Source organism: Nasonia vitripennis, chromosome 2, assembly GCF_009193385.2.
Source record: "Nasonia vitripennis strain AsymCx chromosome 2, Nvit_psr_1.1, whole genome shotgun sequence".
NCBI lineage: Eukaryota > Metazoa > Arthropoda > Insecta > Hymenoptera > Pteromalidae > Nasonia > Nasonia vitripennis.
In genome coordinates this window covers 32,214,635-32,233,666 of record NC_045758.1, presented here as the reverse complement: position 1 = coordinate 32,233,666, position 19,032 = coordinate 32,214,635, and the positions used below count along the sequence as shown (strand labels likewise).

Sequence of the window (19,032 nt, the reverse complement as noted above, 5' to 3'; positions counted from 1 at the left end):
CGAGTGCATAGATTTTTTGCGATAATATTGAATAGAAATTTTTTCACACGAACCACAGAAACGATTATGATCTTTATGTTTATTCCGCTTCGACAAGAGGAGATGACGAAATAAGCGCAATGAAAAATTTGTTGAAACTAGGAAAAAAGTATAAAAGATTGCGAAAAACTACTTGCAAAATATACCAGGTACGAACAGACAAGCCTATTATCGGCTTCACACATGTGTTTAGCAATGGGTTAACCCGCATCGTTACCAAAAGGAAAGAAAATAATTGTTCGTATAATTCATGAGTATATTAGCACATTTATTGTATCCTGACTACAAAATAATCATTCATGGTAATAGAAAATACTGAATTACTGAAGATTGTTCAGTATAAAATCGAGGAAAGAGGTGACGCGCGTGTAGATTCCCGAGAAACCAGGTTCAGCGCATTTGTAACCACCTGACACGACGCCGATCAAGTAGTAATTATTCTTCACTGGGAACATCAATGGACCACCGCTATCACCCTGCAAGAGACGTTTGCATTTGTTTTTATCGACTTGGCTACATTTTCACAATTATTTTTTCCCTCGAAATAAATTATTACCTGGCAAGCATCCTTGCCACCCTGGGGATAACCAGCGCATATAACGCGATTGTCGATCACAGTATTCATAACTGATCTGTATTGAGCTTTGCACGTTGCAGCGTCGACTACTGGAACCTGAGCTTCGAGGAGAACAGAACTACCAGATCCCCCTGTAACGATAATAATTATTCATCGATGCATTGAGTTATATATATATATATATATATATATATATATCACAATTTCGAGGAAAAATGTGTTTCTTCAATTACCAAACTGCGTCCTACCCCATCCAGCGACGAACGGGAAGTTCCGGACAAAGTCGCGTTTCCTTAGATCGTCCGATACCGGCAAGCAGATGGGGCGAATTCGATCTGTCCAAATATTCTCGCTTAGGAAAAATTTCTCCACCCTATACTAAGTATATCATTCTCGAAACCTTATTCACCTGTGAACTGAACATCTTCGTCGAGTATCAGCAAGGCAATGTCATTTTCCGATGTATCAGGCTCGTAGTTGGGATGTACGATCTTTTTCTGGATGGGATAATCAACGACAGCCCCGTCGGTCTGTCTAAGATTTTGCTCTCCCAAACGAACGACTTTAAGATCGTTTTGGTCGTGAACGCAATGGGCGGCGGTGACCACAGTCCGAGAGGATACCAAGGTTCCACCGCATCTGAAGCCAACCTGGTTGCTGTTTCTGCTTCCGTATCCCAGGAGACCTATCCAGGGCCACGCACCTGTCGCAGAAAAAATGGTACATTTAGCTTCACGATATACTGCGATACTCTTATGAAGCCAAGAATCGTTACCCAATTCGGCTGGATTGCCACCAACGACCCTATCGTGATTAGCAGAGCTACGACCGCACCGAGGTGGTGTCAGAGGTTGAACCTTCGAATCGCCGTTATTGTTCACCGGCGATGCTGCTGATGTCGTATCGGTTGGTTTAGGAGACTGAATCTGATTGGTGCTTAGGGGACAGCAGACGACGAACCCGCGGTTACCTCCTGGGCAGAGATAACTGTATACGACCTGCTCGGCGTATTCTGGATTTTGGTTGAAAAAGTCCAGAAGAGGTTTGCAGTAGTTGAGTCTGATGCATAGGCCCAACGATCCGGAGGGTGATAAACAGAGCCCAGTTCTCGAAGTCGAGTTTTTGGGCGATTCGTCTGCTTCCGAGGAGATCGGTACGGATGTCAGGATATAAATATAATATTTTCAATTGTTATAAGAACGGAAAAGGTATATCGTACCTTGTGCGAATACCAGCTGAAACGACAAAACGGAAATCACACAAAGCAATAAGACGCTGTTGTTAGCTTTCAATTTAACGCCCATTTTTGTATCTTGAAAATTTTTTACTCTAGTAGCAGCAGGAATAAGAAAAGCCACTGATAAAGATCGCGCATGACGGCTAGACTTTTTATACGAGTCGGATATCGGCCTATAAATTAGCAGCTGGGACAGCTGCAACGTATTTGCTATATACATCATTGTAACATTTCGACAGAGAAAAAAAAAATGAAGAATGTGCGCTTCAAAACTATCCTGCTTCCACGTGGAAACTTTCAAGTGGTGTGTAAAAAATAACGCACTTGTAAGTACATAAATCGTGCTACTAAGTAAATATGGCACGACAAAGCATACACATTGATCTAGAATATACTGCAAATACACATACACTGTATAGACATATCGCTCAAACATTTTTATTTCTTCCTTGAATTATCGAATGATTGCGATTCACAATTTCTCATACATCGACGGCACTTAATACTTATTATCGAAGAAGTATAATTCAAATGAACCGCTCAATTCCATATAATCGGCAAAAGGAAAAATTCAGATCGAAAACGGCAACAGCGCGCATCATCAGGATTCGCGCGATCGCTCAATAAGCACGTGCGCGTACGACACCGGCGGACTATGGGTTCGCCGAAGTCACTCGCCGGTCGAAACCCAAACAATAACAAACCGACGAGCCGCACAGCAGGCTGTCGGCGAGTCATCGCTTACGGACTACAATTCCGAGGAGTTGGTCCGTCCATCAGGCTTGTCGTAGTTTCTCCGGAAATAAATCGAGTCCACCGATGGATTACTCCAAGGAGTTCAACTGCACCCGTGGCCTCAGGAAGTTCATCGCCAAGAAAATGCTGAGCGTCGTCAGCTGCAAGGAGTCGCCTCAGAAAAAGAGGAGCAAAGTCCAGGCCCAGGTGGTGCAGGTCCTGGAGAAAACGAGTGAGTCGATTTTCTCTTCTATGAGTGCTTATCGAGTTATTCAACTTTTGAGCTCACGAGCATATTTCGGGTCTAGATTACTCGTTAAACGTCGTCAATAGATACAAGGAGAACATCCTGCACGTGAGTGCAGCTAACAACTGCGTCGACGTGATCAAGTGCATCTTGCAGAAACACGGCAAACACTGTTTGGAGCGGAAAAATTCATTTGGCTGGACGCCGCTTATGCAAGCCGTTAGAAACGAGAACGTGGAGATGGTCAAGTTCTTGCTGGATTCTGGTGCCATTGTCAATGACTTTTCCTTTTTGGGTGAGCCTCGTTAAATTTTCTTCTGTAATACTTGAGAGTAAATTTGATTTTTTGTTTTCACGAGCAGGACTGTCTGTCATAAGCCTTGCATGCGCCATTAGTAAGGAGATGTTTGATCTGCTGTACAACAGCTGTCCTGAAGCTTTGGAATATGCGGCTCACGATGACATCAATCCTTTGTGCGTGGCTGCTTTGAAGAATGACAAAGAGCTGTTTTTTCACCTCGTAGCTCTTGGTTTGGATGTGCGCAAAGCAAGTAAGATCTCATTGGAATTACATACTTTGACAAATTGTATATGCAGTTGTACGATCTTGTTGATACATCATTTGTTTTAGATGCTTTCACACATACTATTATGAAGCAGTCCACAGACCCACAAATTGCTGCTCTTGCTAAGAACCATTTGAGTTCGGAAGACTACTGGAATGACATTTCTCAAATTGAAGATTATCTGAATGTTGAGAGTGACAATAATAGCAACAATACACCTAGTCCAAATGCTAAAAATGTACAAAATACTGAGCAGACTTGCAATGCAAATAACTGCATCCCAAAGATTTGTGTGGAGATGAGTAAACCAGCAATTATTAAAGAAGTGAACAATAACAAAAATAATATAAATTTATATTTGGACTTGAAACCAGTGGAAACAAATTGCAATTCAAAGAGTCTCATCTCGCCGACTTTGTCATATGTGAATAAAGATGTCTTACCTACAACTCCAAACACTTTTATCACAGAAGATAATCCAGTCCATGCATTCTCAAAGCTCACATTAAATGTTGAAGAGAAGAGTATCAAGGCAAAAAATAATAATATCCATACATATATGGACAAAACTGAAGATGCAATGACTTCCCCTTTGGTTTTGAGAAGGTAGTAAACATTTTTTAAATAGAAAGCAAAATCATATGATTTCTAAATAATGCTGTATTCTATTTTTACATAGGTGTCAAAATAAACGGCCGCCAAACCTGAAGCTCAGGCATTCCAGCAATGACTCAAACGCTACTTTAAGCTTTACACCGCAATTCACTCCAACGAAATCGCCGAATTTACCAAAGGACATAAATGAAGACAATGTTTTTGATGAATCGACTCCAACACCACCAAAGTACAAAACACCTCCAAGAGGAATAATCTTAGATCCAAGCACTGCGAGACTAATGTTTATACTACAACGATTTGGACTGAAAAGACACATTCCTACATTCTTAGAACAAGAAGTAAGTATCGTAAATTTTAATATTTTGTTTGAAAACACGCATAAATTTAACATTTTTTACCATTATTTTTCAGGTGGATTTAGATTTGTTTTTTACTCTTACTGATCAAGATCTTCTTGAAATCGGGATAGAGAGTAAATCTGAACGTTTAATTTTATTGTCTGTTATTAACGAATGCAAAGGGAAGAGAAACATAACTTGAACATTGCTAATACTGTGATCATAAAGTTATATAAAATATAACCAAGATAATTTATTCTATTATATAATGATTTACAATGTATTTATAACTGTGTTTGTTTATAATTATTTTTACATCTTTAATTGTTAATAAATTTTATAAAATTGATTGCAATCCTTTGCTTATAAAACGGAAATTTATCGTGATTAATTTACAATTAAAATAATAAAAATGATTTCTTTAAAAGATTTTTGACAATTATAATATTTAATAAGGATAATGTGTAACAATTGATTTATATCCTCTATAAGGAGAGTTAAAATTAATTAAATGTTAAAGCTTCAGTACAAGCTTGCTTGTAACTTTCATATTTTTCAGAATTGGATTCGTCTGAAGATTCAGATAAGATACTATGGAAATCGCTATTATCTACATCCATAGGAGGAGGAGGATGTCCCTGGATTTCATTTGATTTAACTGATTTTGTATTTTGCACATCCTTATTAAGATAACTTTGATAGCTTTGATTATGGCTAGATTCGCGTGATGTTTTCCTTTGTGACTCGTATTTTTCAACAATAGAAGGAGAATATTGTGAATTATTAAAAAAATTCTCTTTGTCAGTTCTGAAATCTTTACTACAATTAATTTCTTCAAATCCATTTTTACTAAATATAGAAAGTGGTGACTTGCATGTTTGTAATAATTTTCTGTTTGTAGACCCTTCAAACAAGTCAGTATTTGGACTTGAAATTGGGGATATGTTATATGAATTATTTTGATTTCTGTAAAAACTAAAGCTTTCTGAGATTTGATCAGTTTCTATAGTTTTACGTTCTTGAGACATTTTTTCGTTGGGTTTGACATTGGTATATGTTTTAATTGAAGGATCTGATTCTTCAATGTCCATTTGATTGTCATGTTTTGGACTATCAAAATATTTAGTAATCGCTTCAAGAAAAGACGGTGAACACTGTATTTCTTCTTCTTCATCAGTGTCAGATTTGCATGGCTCACTATTTTCAGGTGAATGTTCTTCGCGCAGAATTTCATTTAGTTTTTCGTGATCTATAGTGTGCAATTTAAAACTTCTTTTGTAATCTAATAAAGATGGTGATAAGTTTGAGGAAGTGTCTAAATTTTGAGAAGAATTAAATTCTTCATTCAAACGATGAAATTTTGACTGCTCAGATACTTTGTATGAATCATCTAATTTCAAATTCTTATCACTGCATTTCTGATTTTTAAATCTTGAAAATTTTTGCTCCTGTTCCTTTGATGATACAAATGAAAAATTGTCACCCTGACCAGAAACATTTCTTCCTATGGTTTCATTATTGTTGTTACCCAAATTGTATTTATCAAAATCAGCTAATTCTTTGCGTAAATCATCATTCGATTCTGCCTGTATACTTTTATTTATTTCCAATGATTTTTTGCTATTCACTGTAGTTTGTGAGCTAGATTTTAATTTTTGAGGCTGAGAGCATTTAAACGACTCGATTTCATTTTTAAAGTCAAATTTTTGAAAACCGTCATAATGTGCTTTTGATTTTTGACTTGGAAAAAAAGTTTCTCTGATTCTCTCAAATGAGTTTGGCGTGTATCCAAGAGAATTTGGTGTTTTATATGAATCTTTGACAGTTGTTTTTTTTAATTGATCAGTTTTAACATTTTTTGGCTTGTCATTCTGTCTGCTTCTTTTGTCGTTGGTTCTAACTTTTTTAATAGCAGATATATCAAAATGAACATTTTCTACATTTTTAATAACTGGTTTAGAATGAGATAATTGCTGAGCTGCTGCAGATACATTTTTAGAATTTGAATTCAATTCATTTTCTTTATTTTTTTCAGGTGCATCCTTATTTTCTTCTGTAGTTTCTGAACTCTGAAATGTTTTTGGGTACATTGAAGGTATATCATAAAACGAGATAATATCATCTGTATTATCAATGATAGTTGGTTCATCAGTTTCTGGTAATGGGAGACCACTATCACCAAATTTTTGTGTACCAAACCTTTCATCTTTATTTTTTGGTGGCATCTGTGATAAAAATCGACTATTGTTCTCCTTAAGATGTTTTTTACTTCGTTTATGATTATCCATGATTGAAAGTACTCGCTGAGTATGATTTCGCATAGGTGTCTTCATTTTATCCATTCCTTGAATTGTGATCTTTGAAGATAAGTTAGGTTGGCTATTTGCTGGTATAATTATACATTCACTAGGCGTTCTAAAGAAAGGACTTTTATATTTATTAAGAATTTCTTCATACTGTAAAATTGAAATAAATTTTATATAAATATTTGAATGAAAGTTTGAATACCATTTATCACACGAATATACATACTTCTCTGCCATATCTATTTTTAATAGAGCAGGAATATTCCACATTAAGTGTAGGATAAATGTGACCGATGTGTATTACTTCACCACAAACTGCGTGTACATTTTGAGCTAGATCTTTAAGAAATCCTGAAGCTATTTCATTCTTACTTTCGCACGTTAGAAATTCTGGCGTTTTAGATAAAAGACATGCTTCTGGATATATGAAAGGCTCATTTGGATATGAAGGAAATACCACTTCATAAAACAACATACCATCACTGGTTTTGGGTAGGCGATAAGAATACTAGAAATGAAAGAATGAAAATATATGCCATGTAACTATTGCAAGATTTGAAATTTTTGATCATATGTACAGTACCATATTTTTCCAATGCCTGCGAAGATCATTGTAAGTATCAAAAGGACATTTGTCTGGTAATGTCCTAGAAACTGATAGAAGTCTTGCTCTGGTCAATCTACAAGAATAAGAAATCAAAATTATTTAATACGCGTATGATAATTAACTTTTAAAATTTGTGTTATTAGTTTTGTGATTACTTAGGCAAGACATAAACCCATGGACAAGGAAATAATGTTAAGTTGATAGTATCGATAGTGCAATTCGGATTTGATATAAAGTTATCCAATATACTCGGAGGTATTTTCAAAAATTCAAGTGTGAGAGTGTGTATATTTAATTTCATAGGTTTTAATTCAATTTTTATATCATCATCTAAAAATGAAAATAATCATAATAAATGAGCAATTTATTACCCAAAGTCTTTATCATTTTAATATATGTACTGTATATTAAAAAAAAAGTTGAAATACCCTTATAGTGAATATTCCAATCTAAAGCATCAATAGCAGGTGGAAAAGGTAGAAAATTACAACCTCGAAGGTAGAGTGATGTGCCAATCAAATTCCAATGCGGTGCAATTTTAAATGTAAATGTGTACTTCAAACAAGCTTCATAAATCTTTGGATGGACTTCTTCAGGATCAGAGAACTACATGAAAATAAAAAAAATTATGTTTGCGTCAATTATATAAAAAAAATTCCTTTAAAACAAATTGAGCAAACTGATTTTATTTTCACGCGAAATCACAAAATAACTCGATATATGTGAAGAAATCGTGTAAGCGCTCTTGCGCTGTGTAATCGTTATAGTAGAAGCTATTGGACTCTCGCGTTAAAAATCGAAATACCAAACTTTCCTAATAAAAGACCTTCTTTTTATACCTTAATTTTTAGTTCATTTAGATGTTCCTGTAATTTTCCAGTCGTAAAAAACTTTCTACTAACTACGACATGAACCGCATCTCCAACGTTTTGTATCGACGGGGAAGCGACGCAGCATCTTACAGAGTAGATTATCAGCCTGAAATATATTTTGCGCACGAAGAAATAGATCATTTTTTATTCTTTTTTTGACAAATTTAAAAAAGAGCAAGTAAAAAACAATTGATTACCTGCACGTTAAAACTTGAGAATGAAATAAGGATTTGACAATAGAATCCTGCTTATCGGAAGGAATCACTTTGCAATTTATGCAACAAAGGTCTTCAGTATTTGGAATCTTCAAACTAACTTCCGTTTTATGGGTCATTTTAGTAAAAAGTTTATAAACTGTTCAATTGTTTGCGTAACAATAATATTTGATTCTCTTTGCTCTGGTTTCGGGTAACCACTGTCCGCTCAAATCAACGTTTTGAGTTCTATAGTAAAAAACCGTTAACTTCGAAATTCGAACGTTTTTAAATTTTTCCGTTAAATAAGCGCGCCGATGTTTTCGTAAATACGAATTTAGAATCGAAGATCTTTCCTTAAATTGAATGATTTTTATTTACGATTATAGAAAAATTTATATTATTATTTTCAATACTGTAAAAATAAGTTCCATTTTTATTGACTAATCAAAATTTATTAGATTATTCAGCACGACTTCGTTAGCTTATTCGCCAGTTCACACAAATATATATATATATATATATCATTGTTATAAAAAAAATTACGAGAAAACGAAAGGAGGGATAAAGGATAAACATAAGATACATCTGCGTTTTCAAAAAAGTAAGTACACCTTTTTATTGTAAATCAAAATGTTCATTATTTACAAGTCTTACTAGATATTAAAACAATCTTAAAAAAATGAAGAATGAGCAATTGCTTAAAAATCACGACTACAATTACAAAAGCCTTTAAGAGCAAATTTACTTTGGAAAAAAATTACTTTTGTAAAAATTACAAAAATTCGCAATAAATAATTGATTAATTATGCAACGATTGCATTAAATTGTCAGGTTCAGTGTGGGTGTTTTGTCGATGATTAATGATAAAATTGTGACAATTCATGGAATTTGTGGTTATCGTCCTTCAACTGCAAAAAGAAATAAGCAAAAATTAGCTTCAAATAAATTTTTTCGAATTGCGTATTAAATTATATTTGTGCAAACTTACTGTAGGAAGCTAAGTCTATTTCATCAGGTAATTCAGTAATGTTCACGTCAAATCTTTCCTGCACGTCATTTAAGATTTTGGCATCGCTCTCATCGCTGATGAACGTGATAGCTAAACCTTTTGTACCAAATCTTCCAGCTCGTGCTACTCGATGGAGGTATGTGTCGGAATTTTCGGGCATATCGTAATTGAATACAATGTTCACACGTTCAATATCCATACCACGCCCAAAGAGATTCGTAGCTACCAGAATTCTCTGCAAGTAAATTAATATTCGTTAATAAGTTAGAAAATTTTGCAGTATACGTAATAATGCAATTAGTATTTTTATGCAAAAACACTCAGTGAGAGAGTTCAAGAGAATCACGATGTGATCATGTTTGAATAATATCCTCATTGTGTTAATTTATTAAATAAATATGTAAAAAAATAAAATTATATATACCTTCTGGAAGTCTTTGAAAGATTGATATTTTGTCAAACGTTCTTCTTGTGTCATTCCTCTGTGGATGCCGATTGCCGGGAAGTTCTGTTCGGTGAGAAGTTGAGCCAACGCCATGCATCTCTGGACTGATTTTACGAAGATAACGACCTGAAAAAATTTAGATTATTAGTTTTATTTTTTTATGAAATATTTATGAAGATAACGAATGTGTTATAAGTAAACTCACTTGATTGAATTCAAGAACGTCTAAAAGTTCAAAAAGTTTCTTATTTTTCTCATTTTCTTTCAGTTTGATATAATGCTGTTGTAATCCGTGAAGTGTAAGTTTGGCTTCATCATCCACATAGACCTCCATAGGCTGCGCAAACAAGTAAAGTTTTGGATAAGATTAATTCAACTTACTCCATGTTTCCATTAGGAATACAATTCTGGAATTTTTCACTGCAAATACTACTGATTGGACAGAGGCCCGATTATAACACTTGTAGTTACAAATTAGGCTTTTACAAAATTTATAATCAAACAATGTTCAACATTACACAGAAATATACCGAAACTAAAAAAAAATACTTATATCTATATGACGAAAATTCGATTTTGTGAACCTTTAAGTATTTTAAGTATTTCTGATTGAATGAACAACTTAATTTCTATAATTAAAAAACAATACAAATTTAAACACGGCACTGACGAAATATTCTGCTCTCATCATGAATTGTATTGTTTTTGTACCGATTTACTACATACTGTTTGGCGACTCCCACCTCCTAGCCGTGCCAATAACAAGAACTCTGCGGTCGCCTCGACACACCTAAGGTAGCACACCCAGGAATGCTCAGCTTCATCCACTGTCTTGTCAATGGCAAACATCTCACTCTCACGCTCTTAGCGAGTACTTGAAAATTGTTCAGCATGCATCATGTATACAGTTGACAGGGTTGTACAATTGCATGATTGAGATTGGATTTTACATTTTTTTTTTTCAACAACCCGTTTGTACTTATGCAGTATATTAACTGGCCAAGTTCCAGCGCCATTAAACTTAATTATATTAAGTTTAATGCTCTCTTATACCAAATTTTAATGACTTATGAGAGTTACATCATAAGCCGAATGCCTTCCATGTCTTGTATATTCTAACAACGGGATATTTACTATGACCGAACGCGAAATGCAATTTTTTTCTGAACCCACAAAAGGTATTTCTAAGTTAATCAGGTCCCCTGGTAATCCTCTTGAATCTTCTTTCTTGAACTCTTCTTTCTTCAGGATGTCTTGAGCTCTTGAACCCACCCACATCAGCAAAAAGTATTGTTATATAAATCCAACCCCCCTTTTTTTAAATCTGTCCCTACATCTCTCGTGAGCTTTATGCTATTCGAGGCACGTACGTTGTAAAACTTTACTCAAAACGAAAAATTGCGGTCTGTAATACGTCTGTTATGTGTTGTCGCGAACGGTTAAGTTTTAAAAAAGATGTATCTTGAACAAAGACATGGAGGATGGCATAAAGAGGCTGGCTCATCCAGAGTACGCATATTGGAACTCTGATGACATCCACAGGAGTCATTCCGTTAAATCGTATGAAACTTCAGACTATTGCCTTCACGGTCTTGTTTATCTACCCCACCCCCCGGATGTTTTCTAATCGGTATTTATAGGCGAGGACGGAATTGGAGATCATAGTGAAGTCATCACATCTTACATCTTGCATGAATTTCTTGCAGACTGGACGAATCTCCTTGGATAATGTGGCGCTGAACATCATAACTTGCTTGCCATGAGGAGTGCTTCGGAAAATTTCTTGTACATCTTTGCGCATGTCTGTAATCATACAAAAATTTATTAGATTTATGTTTTGTCAGCTAAATTAATAGATAATTTTGTTGTTAACTTTTTAAAGCGACGACTTACCTAACTGTTCAAGCATTTTGTCACATTCATCCAAGACGAAATGCTTCAGGTGTTTAAGGTTCAACTTTTTGCTTTTGATAAGAGCTAAGATACGTCCTGGTGTTCCCACAACAATATGGGGACATGTGTTTTTCAAGACCTCTTCGTCTTTTTGGATTGGTAAACCACCAAAGAATACTGATACCTGCAAAGGACAAACAGAACATTAAAATCATTTCTAATTAGAAATTAACGATTTCATTTCATAATAAGAGGATTCAATCAGTAGTGGGTAGTGGTAAAGTGAGTGTCATCATTTTTGGCTAAGACAAGCGTAACATCATTTGAAATCCTCATTACAAATTATTACATATTTTTAAACGGTTAGAAATTTACCTTGACGTTTTGCATGTATTTGCTGAACCTTTCATACTCCTTGCTAATTTGGAAAGCCAATTCTCTAGTATGGCACATAACCAATACATAGACATGGTTTTCTGTGGATTCCAACTGTTGCAGGGTGGCTAGGACAAACACAGCGGTTTTTCCCATACCAGACTTAGCCTGGCAAAGGATGTCCATACCAAGCACAGCTTGTGGAATGCATTCGTGTTGAACTGTAAAATTAAAAATTAAAATTGTTAAATATTTTTTCTTAACAAGTAATAACTTGTTTTTGTGATTCTGATCAATCAGGATAGATAATGCAATCATAAAATATCAGTTGTCCCTATCTATGTAAACTCATCATGTAATTTTCAATTTTGAAAAAAAAGAAAGAATAGATTCTGATAAACACAAAAATCAATTAAATACCTTCTGAAGGATGTTCAAAACCACAATCGACAATTGCTCGAAGAATTTCTGGTTTTAGCAAGAAGTCCCTGAAGCCACTGCTGTGTATAGATACGTATGTTCCCTTGACTTCCTTCTTGGCAGGGGCAACTTCTCCATTTCCTTCCACAATCTGTTCGGTCTGCTCCTCATCTTCGTAGTCCAAAAGATCGTCATTGTCTGCCATTTTGAATTAGTGGTGAATGTGACACTATTAAAGTAATGAACAGAGCTGCAAACAGATAAAAAATCATCTATTTAGTAAAATTGCTTCTATATTCCGCAATTCGCGTTATATAAATGCAAAGTATTATAGACAAATTAAAGAGGATTCTGTCAGTAGTGGGTAGTGGTAAAGTGAGTGTCATCATCTTTGGCTAAGATAAGTGAAACATCATTCAGAATCCTCTTTACAAAATTAACTCTAAAAAATAGCTCGAAAGTACTTTGATCAATACAAAAGTTCGCGTCACGCTTCGAGTGCATCTACGTAAGTAACAACTTTGTTTACAACGGCTTTTACATAATAAACGTTGCGACGCGTACCGCAATATTTGGTAAACAATCCTACACCTAAACTCGCCTCGTTTCCTTAGTTTCACGGACACAAGTAAACTCGGGCTTACATATATACACGTACGCACGACCGTATCAAGCGGCTTTTCTAAAATGGCTACACACGATGCGCATCGGAACTCGTGACTCGATCACCGCTATAGAGGTCAACATATACGCGTCTCTGAGTTTTCAACGCGTGCCAAGTAGCTAAGTGAAATCAAATCTTTGCGGAAACTCGCAACGCAAGCGACGAATTAGCAACGGAAAATTCTAAGCATCAGTTTACGCGTCCCAAGCGCATAGGTACGCCATAGCGCGCAATCACCGCCTCGTGGCGTCGCTCACTCACGGATTTGCCGAATTTCAATTTCGCACAGACACTTCGCAAACGCACAAGCGAGAAAAATAATATGCATGCCGTACACAAAAAATTCACGAAAATTCAATGTTACAACTTTTATCAACGGATCGACGGTTTTAACGGGCGATAAATGTGGATTATAGTGCAAGGGCACGTATTACTCACCTCGACGATCAACGACGACTGAACGGACGGCGGAGCAGTTCGATTGCCCGCGGGCCGGGCAACGCCGACATGAAGAGAAGAGGGGGGAGAAGCCAAGCCATTTTATGCCGGTGAATGTATATAGGACTTCCGGACGCGCCAAGTCGCGGTGTGCGTACTACGCGAGTCAGATGGCCTACTCGCGAATGGCGTTGGCCGTTGGCTAATGGCGTGATGGGTAGAGTAATAGAGTTGATGAATGAAATTATTGGAAGTGCGGCGAGGAACGCCACGTTTCGATCGGGTGCGTGGTTTTTTAGAAGAGTAAGTTTTGTCTGATTGGGGTGATTCGTAATATTTTTGGTATTTTATGGCGATGCAGCGTCAATTTGTCACTACGCAAACTCTCTTTTTCTATGGTTATATTTGAGTTATGAACCGGAAATACAGTGACGCCCTCTTTTACTTTAGGTTCACGATTAATCTAAAAACAAATTTTATTTACAACAATTCATGATGATCTTTTTTCCGACTATTGCAAAAATAAAATTAAGATGTTTTTTCGTATAATTGTAAGCTGGTTATTGAGAGAACAAAATACATCGATTTTATATGGATTTATGGAGTTACCGCCAATTTTGTTAAAAAAATCAATAGAATTTTATCTTTCGTTACGTAGGTTTTGTATATTTCGCTTCGGAAACTATAGTGGAAATAACAACATAATTCAATGTTGTACAGTGTTTCGTGTTTGTATGCCATATATCACATACGATTATCTATACATCATGCACGCATGTGTGCTGATAATGATAACCGTATACTTATTTACTTGAGTAAAAAAAAAATTCAGTCGACATCGTCGGCAATGCATATCTTGTCTAAGCTTAAAATGATCTAAAGCAGCTTTTTATCATGTTACTTTTATGCAGCATCGCCGACGTCCAATGCTGTTATGAAAAATTTCTATGCTCTATATAATTACATTTACATAACGGATAGTTAATAATAACGAAATGCATAAACTTGATGCAAACTTTAGCTGATACAAACACGACTAGCGAGTTCACCTCCCCCACCAGTTACCGCACTGCCAATGCGAATGTTATATACATGGTATACCTATATTTAGGGCTTAGCTATGGTTAGCCGCTCCTCCTCCGCTCGCGAGTCGCGGCAGATCTATATAGGGTCGAACTTGTCCTTCAGTCCTTGTCAGGCAGCCAGTTGAGACAGTGTACTCAATTCTGACCCGTTTTCCGCGATAACAACACAGAGTTTACGGAGCGTACTTACTTCTCATTTTTGCAACCTACTACTGCTTCAAGTGCATCACCTCTTCAGTCTTTCACTTCGTACGGTTTTGATAAAGGGTTGAACTCGTCTCTATATTCCGGCTGCTCATACGCATAAGAGTAAGTGCATTTACGGTTCTTATACAAGTCTTCCGTTCTTGTGTATTGATCGTGTGTGTGTGTGTTTTCGACAGTCTAACTCTGTGATAAAGAATTTTCGGTTTTCTATACATGAACAAAGTTGTACCCATTTATTTCCGTGAAATGTCAAGATAATCGTGTGTGTTGCCGGGTGACCGGGCGGTGATACTGTAGCATGTAGTGTTTTTATGAATCTTACGCAAACTTTCTTTGATTCAGCTCTTCGCTAGAGCCAGCGGTGAATGTCGATTCGTTGTTATCTGCATATATTCATGCGTAAATAGTTATTTTTCAAAGATTTCTTCGGAATGCACAAGTGTGTGAATTAAATATTCGGCAACAATAAATCAAGATGGCGTCTAGGAAAATGGCGGTGTGTTTTTTAGTAAACTGATGCGATAGCATTTCCGATAACTGTCACCCTGTGTTTTATAGAGTAAATTTGATAAATGAGATAACCGTTAGATTCAGGGAAGCAAAAAGTAAGCATATAAACTGAGTCATCGAAAAATAGCCTAGTTTTATCAAATTGTGACAATCACGTCAGCCGGTATCGTTAAGTACATCCTATGTAAATAAGCAAAAGAGTTGTTATTATTGTGTATTATAAGTAGTACCCTAAACTTTTTAGGTTTATATATTTTGAGGTGGATTATAAGGACTCGCTAGAATTTTCACAAAATTTTGCCCACGATACAGTCCTAACTTTATTTACTAATCCTTCTTAATTATAGGCTTCAAAAAAAATAACCAAAAATGGCAGACAATGATGACCTTCTGGATTACGAAGACGAGGAGCAAACTGAACAAGTTGTAACAGGCAATGGAGAAGTTGCCCCAGCCAAGAAGGAAGTTAAGGGAACATACGTATCTATCCATAGCAGTGGCTTCAGAGATTTCTTGTTAAAACCAGAAATCCTGCGTGCCATTTCTGATTGTGGTTTTGAACATCCATCAGAAGGTATAATTTGTGTAATTTGTTTATTTTCATTAGTTAGTGTGAAATCTTATCTCTCATTATAAATTATAATTTCAATTTGTGTAATTTCAGTTCAACATGAATGTATACCTCAAGCTGTACTTGGAATGGACATTTTATGTCAAGCTAAGTCTGGTATGGGAAAGACAGCAGTTTTTGTATTGGCTACTTTGCAACAACTAGAACTGGCAGAGAACCAAGTTTTGGTTTTGGTAATGTGTCACACTCGGGAGTTAGCTTTCCAAATTAGCAAAGAGTATGAGAGGTTCAGTAAATACATACCACAAGTCAAGGTACAATATTTCTTCTAATAAAGAGACATCCTTATGAGAATTACGATCTTTATTTAATTCAAAGAATTTTTGAATCTACTTTATTTTAATTCGCTTCAGGTATCAGTTTTCTTTGGTGGATTGCCTATTCAAAAGGATGAAGAAGTCTTAAAAAATACTTGCCCTCACATTGTTGTGGGAACACCTGGACGTATTTTAGCTCTTATAAGGAGTAAGAAACTCAACCTTAAGAATTTGAAACATTTTATTCTTGATGAATGCGATAAGATGCTGGAACAACTAGGTAAATTATAATTTTGATTTTTAAAATGTACAAATTTTCGACATATTGAATTAGGATCTTTATATTTTTTTTTCTTACTTATTACAGACATGCGCAAAGATGTACAAGAAATTTTCAGAAGTACTCCACATAACAAACAAGTTATGATGTTCAGCGCTACCTTGTCCAAAGAAATTCGTCCAGTCTGCAAGAAATTCATGCAAGATGTAAGATGTGATGACTTCACTTTATTCTTCAATTCCATCCTCAACTATAAATACCGATTGAATGCTATACGGGGGGTGGGATGATCAAATTACGTCGGGAATTCAACGCAGAAGTTTCAATTGATTTTCACGGATCGATGTTGCGATACTATCCACCGACAATAGGCATAGCATCATTACAGAATGATTGAATTTTTAATCGAGAACCAAAACCAAAACCCTATTGTTGTCGACACTGATGATTGATTTTCCAAGTTCGTGCGTTCTTTAAAATATTATTTTTAAAACGGATATTTTATTCGCCGAATAATTCATGATTACAAAAGTCTGATGCAACGTTAAAATCTTTAAATATTCAATTTCTGAGATCGGATATTTAGAAATAAAAAAGGTAGGAAATTAAATAAATTCATCTGTCAGGGTTGGGGGGGTTTTAGAGAAGACATCAAGACATCCTGAAGATAGAAGATATCAAGAAAGAAGATGCAAGAGGATTGAGGGAATCGCGAACATTAAAATTTAAAACCTTTAATTTTATCACAACTTGGATAAAAATTAAATCCATACTAAAAAGCGCGATGCATGTATAAAAAGAAACTCCTTTTTTCATTAATGGTCTTTATCATCAGTGATCGACACAATATCAGCAACTGGATTTAATGAGTATCACCACATGAGTATTGGTTTTTTACACTGTTAAAGTGATCACTCATTCACGAAGGCTAATTACCTTTGTGGTCCAGTGAGGATAAAAAAATATGAGAAAAATATTTTCTCAGGATCCCACAAATTTTTTGAGCAAGAGTATTATTATCGACTCATTATCTTATGATTTAATACCGGAAACACTTGTTCGCGGCGTGATATAACGAGGAGTTTGGCGTAACGATGTGGTGGATGTTGCTGAATCCATGGGTGCACCACCTATTTCTATTCAGATGACTACAGTTTTCGTTCGTGGCACATCTGAGTGATCGGAGTCGCCGAACCGTATGTAGTTTAAAACTAACGATTTTCATTGGGAAACTAAAATGATTCTGAATGAACGCAAAAAGTTGTAACGGTTTTCTGGTGGACAATATTTATATTTACATTCTTCGGTATCTTATATTAATACTGATGTTAGTTTACTTCTTTGTACATAATATGTAAAGAATATTACTATATTTTTCAACTTCACACCTATTGAAATTTTTTTTTCTTATATATTATAAGCGAAATTTATGTTTTGTCTTCTTAGTACCTTGGTGATTCTCAACATTTTTTTATTGATAAAAATTGTATATGCTCATAGTTTGGATTATTAAATTTTACAGCCAATGGAGGTCTACGTGGATGATGAAGCTAAGCTCACCCTTCATGGATTACAACAACATTATGTCAAACTCAAAGAGAATGAGAAAAACAAGAAACTCTTTGAACTTTTGGACATTCTCGAATTCAATCAAGTATGTATTTTTTATTTTTTTTTACAAATCTTGAATATTTTCGAATCTATGAATGAAAAAGGTAAATTATTTAAATTTTTTGTGCAGGTCGTTATTTTTGTAAAATCAGTTCAGAGGTGTATGGCATTAGCTCAACTTCTGACAGAACAGAACTTCCCGGCGATCGGTATTCATAGGGGAATGACTCAAGAGGAACGATTGACTAAATATCAGGCTTTTAAAGATTTCCAGAAGGTATTTGTCGATCATTTTTTTGTTCAAATTATTAATTAATACATTTTTTTAATATTTCCTTTTTAATCGCTCTAATTTTTCTTACAGAGAATTCTGGTAGCTACAAATCTGTTTGGTCGTGGTATGGATATTGAGCGTGTAAACATCGTGTTTAATTACGACATGCCAGAAGATTCTGACACATACCTTCATCGAGTAGCTCGAGCTGGACGATTCGGTACAAAAGGTTTAGCTATCACCCTTGTTAGTGATGAAGCAGATGCCAAAATTCTGAATGATGTACAAGAAAGATTCGATGTAAATATCACTGAACTCCCAGACGAAATTGACTTAGCTTCCTATAGTGAGTTCAAATTTTTTACTTGATACTATTTTTATTTACTTATCTACTTGAAAACATATTAAATAATCTATTTTTGTTTGTTTTTCAGTTGAAGGAAGATAAATTATTGACTTGTATCAAGATCTACATTTTTTACCTAAATGTATCTTCTCACTCTTACCAGTATACATATTATAATTTATATTTTATTAGCACAATAATAAAACCCAAACAATCATGTGAATTTGTTTTGTAAAGTTTAGTATTTC

At 35.3% G+C, this 19,032-nt stretch overlaps 5 protein-coding genes across 17 annotated transcripts; 2 read left to right on the top strand and 3 right to left on the bottom strand.

Annotated features, from left to right (window-relative positions):
* Window positions 1–286: 286 nt before the first annotated feature.
* SP76 (serine protease 76) lies at window positions 287–2,364 on the bottom strand. Of its 2 annotated transcripts, none has more exons than XM_016981509.3 (6): window positions 1,836–2,364; window positions 1,392–1,754; window positions 1,026–1,319; window positions 850–951; window positions 596–747; window positions 287–515 (listed from the first exon to the last, which is right to left on the bottom strand). In XM_016981509.3, the coding sequence occupies exons 1-6, from the start codon at window positions 2,287–2,289 to the stop codon at window positions 360–362; spliced, it is 1,521 nt and encodes a 506-aa protein (XP_016836998.2). In that variant the 5' UTR covers window positions 2,290–2,364; the 3' UTR covers window positions 287–359. The 2 variants fall into 2 exon arrangements, with proteins under 2 accessions (XP_016836998.2, NP_001166091.1); NM_001172620.1 differs by having other exon boundaries at window positions 290–515; window positions 1,392–1,751; window positions 1,836–1,978.
* LOC100678408 (ankyrin repeat and SAM domain-containing protein 6-like) lies at window positions 2,351–4,734 on the top strand. The gene is made up of 6 exons (XM_003425914.5): window positions 2,351–2,820; window positions 2,897–3,130; window positions 3,198–3,386; window positions 3,467–4,007; window positions 4,081–4,357; window positions 4,431–4,734. Exons 1-6 carry the CDS (start codon window positions 2,673–2,675, stop codon window positions 4,557–4,559), a joined length of 1,518 nt encoding a protein of 505 aa, XP_003425962.1. The 5' UTR covers window positions 2,351–2,672; the 3' UTR covers window positions 4,560–4,734.
* Window positions 4,735–4,784: 50 nt separating this feature from the next.
* On the bottom strand, window positions 4,785–8,665 carry LOC103315843. The gene is made up of 7 exons (XM_008206675.3): window positions 8,340–8,665; window positions 8,110–8,248; window positions 7,699–7,876; window positions 7,426–7,600; window positions 7,247–7,343; window positions 6,890–7,171; window positions 4,785–6,813 (listed from the first exon to the last, which is right to left on the bottom strand). Exons 1-7 carry the CDS (start codon window positions 8,474–8,476, stop codon window positions 4,861–4,863), a joined length of 2,961 nt encoding a protein of 986 aa, XP_008204897.3. The 5' UTR covers window positions 8,477–8,665; the 3' UTR covers window positions 4,785–4,860.
* Window positions 8,666–8,925: 260 nt separating this feature from the next.
* LOC100113749 (ATP-dependent RNA helicase WM6) lies at window positions 8,926–13,780 on the bottom strand. Of its 9 annotated transcripts, none has more exons than XM_001606485.6 (9): window positions 13,584–13,780; window positions 12,482–12,731; window positions 12,062–12,282; window positions 11,687–11,870; window positions 11,478–11,596; window positions 9,999–10,130; window positions 9,773–9,919; window positions 9,328–9,583; window positions 8,926–9,247 (listed from the first exon to the last, which is right to left on the bottom strand). In XM_001606485.6, the coding sequence occupies exons 2-9, from the start codon at window positions 12,684–12,686 to the stop codon at window positions 9,234–9,236; spliced, it is 1,278 nt and encodes a 425-aa protein (XP_001606535.1). In that variant the 5' UTR covers window positions 12,687–12,731; window positions 13,584–13,780; the 3' UTR covers window positions 8,926–9,233. The 9 variants fall into 9 exon arrangements, with proteins under 9 accessions (XP_001606535.1, XP_032453371.1, XP_032453366.1 ...); XM_032597480.1 differs by lacking the exon at window positions 13,584–13,780 and adding an exon at window positions 13,513–13,533; XM_032597475.1 differs by lacking the exon at window positions 13,584–13,780 and adding an exon at window positions 13,481–13,501.
* Window positions 12,731–19,007, top strand: LOC100113785 (ATP-dependent RNA helicase WM6). 4 transcript variants are annotated; one of them, XM_031924804.1, is made up of 9 exons: window positions 12,731–12,989; window positions 15,733–15,959; window positions 16,050–16,270; window positions 16,370–16,553; window positions 16,641–16,759; window positions 18,076–18,207; window positions 18,295–18,441; window positions 18,529–18,784; window positions 18,873–19,007. In XM_031924804.1, exons 2-9 carry the CDS (start codon window positions 15,755–15,757, stop codon window positions 18,884–18,886), a joined length of 1,278 nt encoding a protein of 425 aa, XP_031780664.1. In that variant the 5' UTR covers window positions 12,731–12,989; window positions 15,733–15,754; the 3' UTR covers window positions 18,887–19,007. The 4 variants fall into 4 exon arrangements, with proteins under 4 accessions (XP_031780664.1, XP_032453373.1, XP_031780662.1 ...); XM_032597482.1 differs by lacking the exon at window positions 12,731–12,989 and adding an exon at window positions 13,775–13,886; XM_031924802.2 differs by lacking the exon at window positions 12,731–12,989 and adding an exon at window positions 14,648–14,977.
* The last annotated feature ends 25 nt before the right edge of the window (window positions 19,008–19,032 follow it).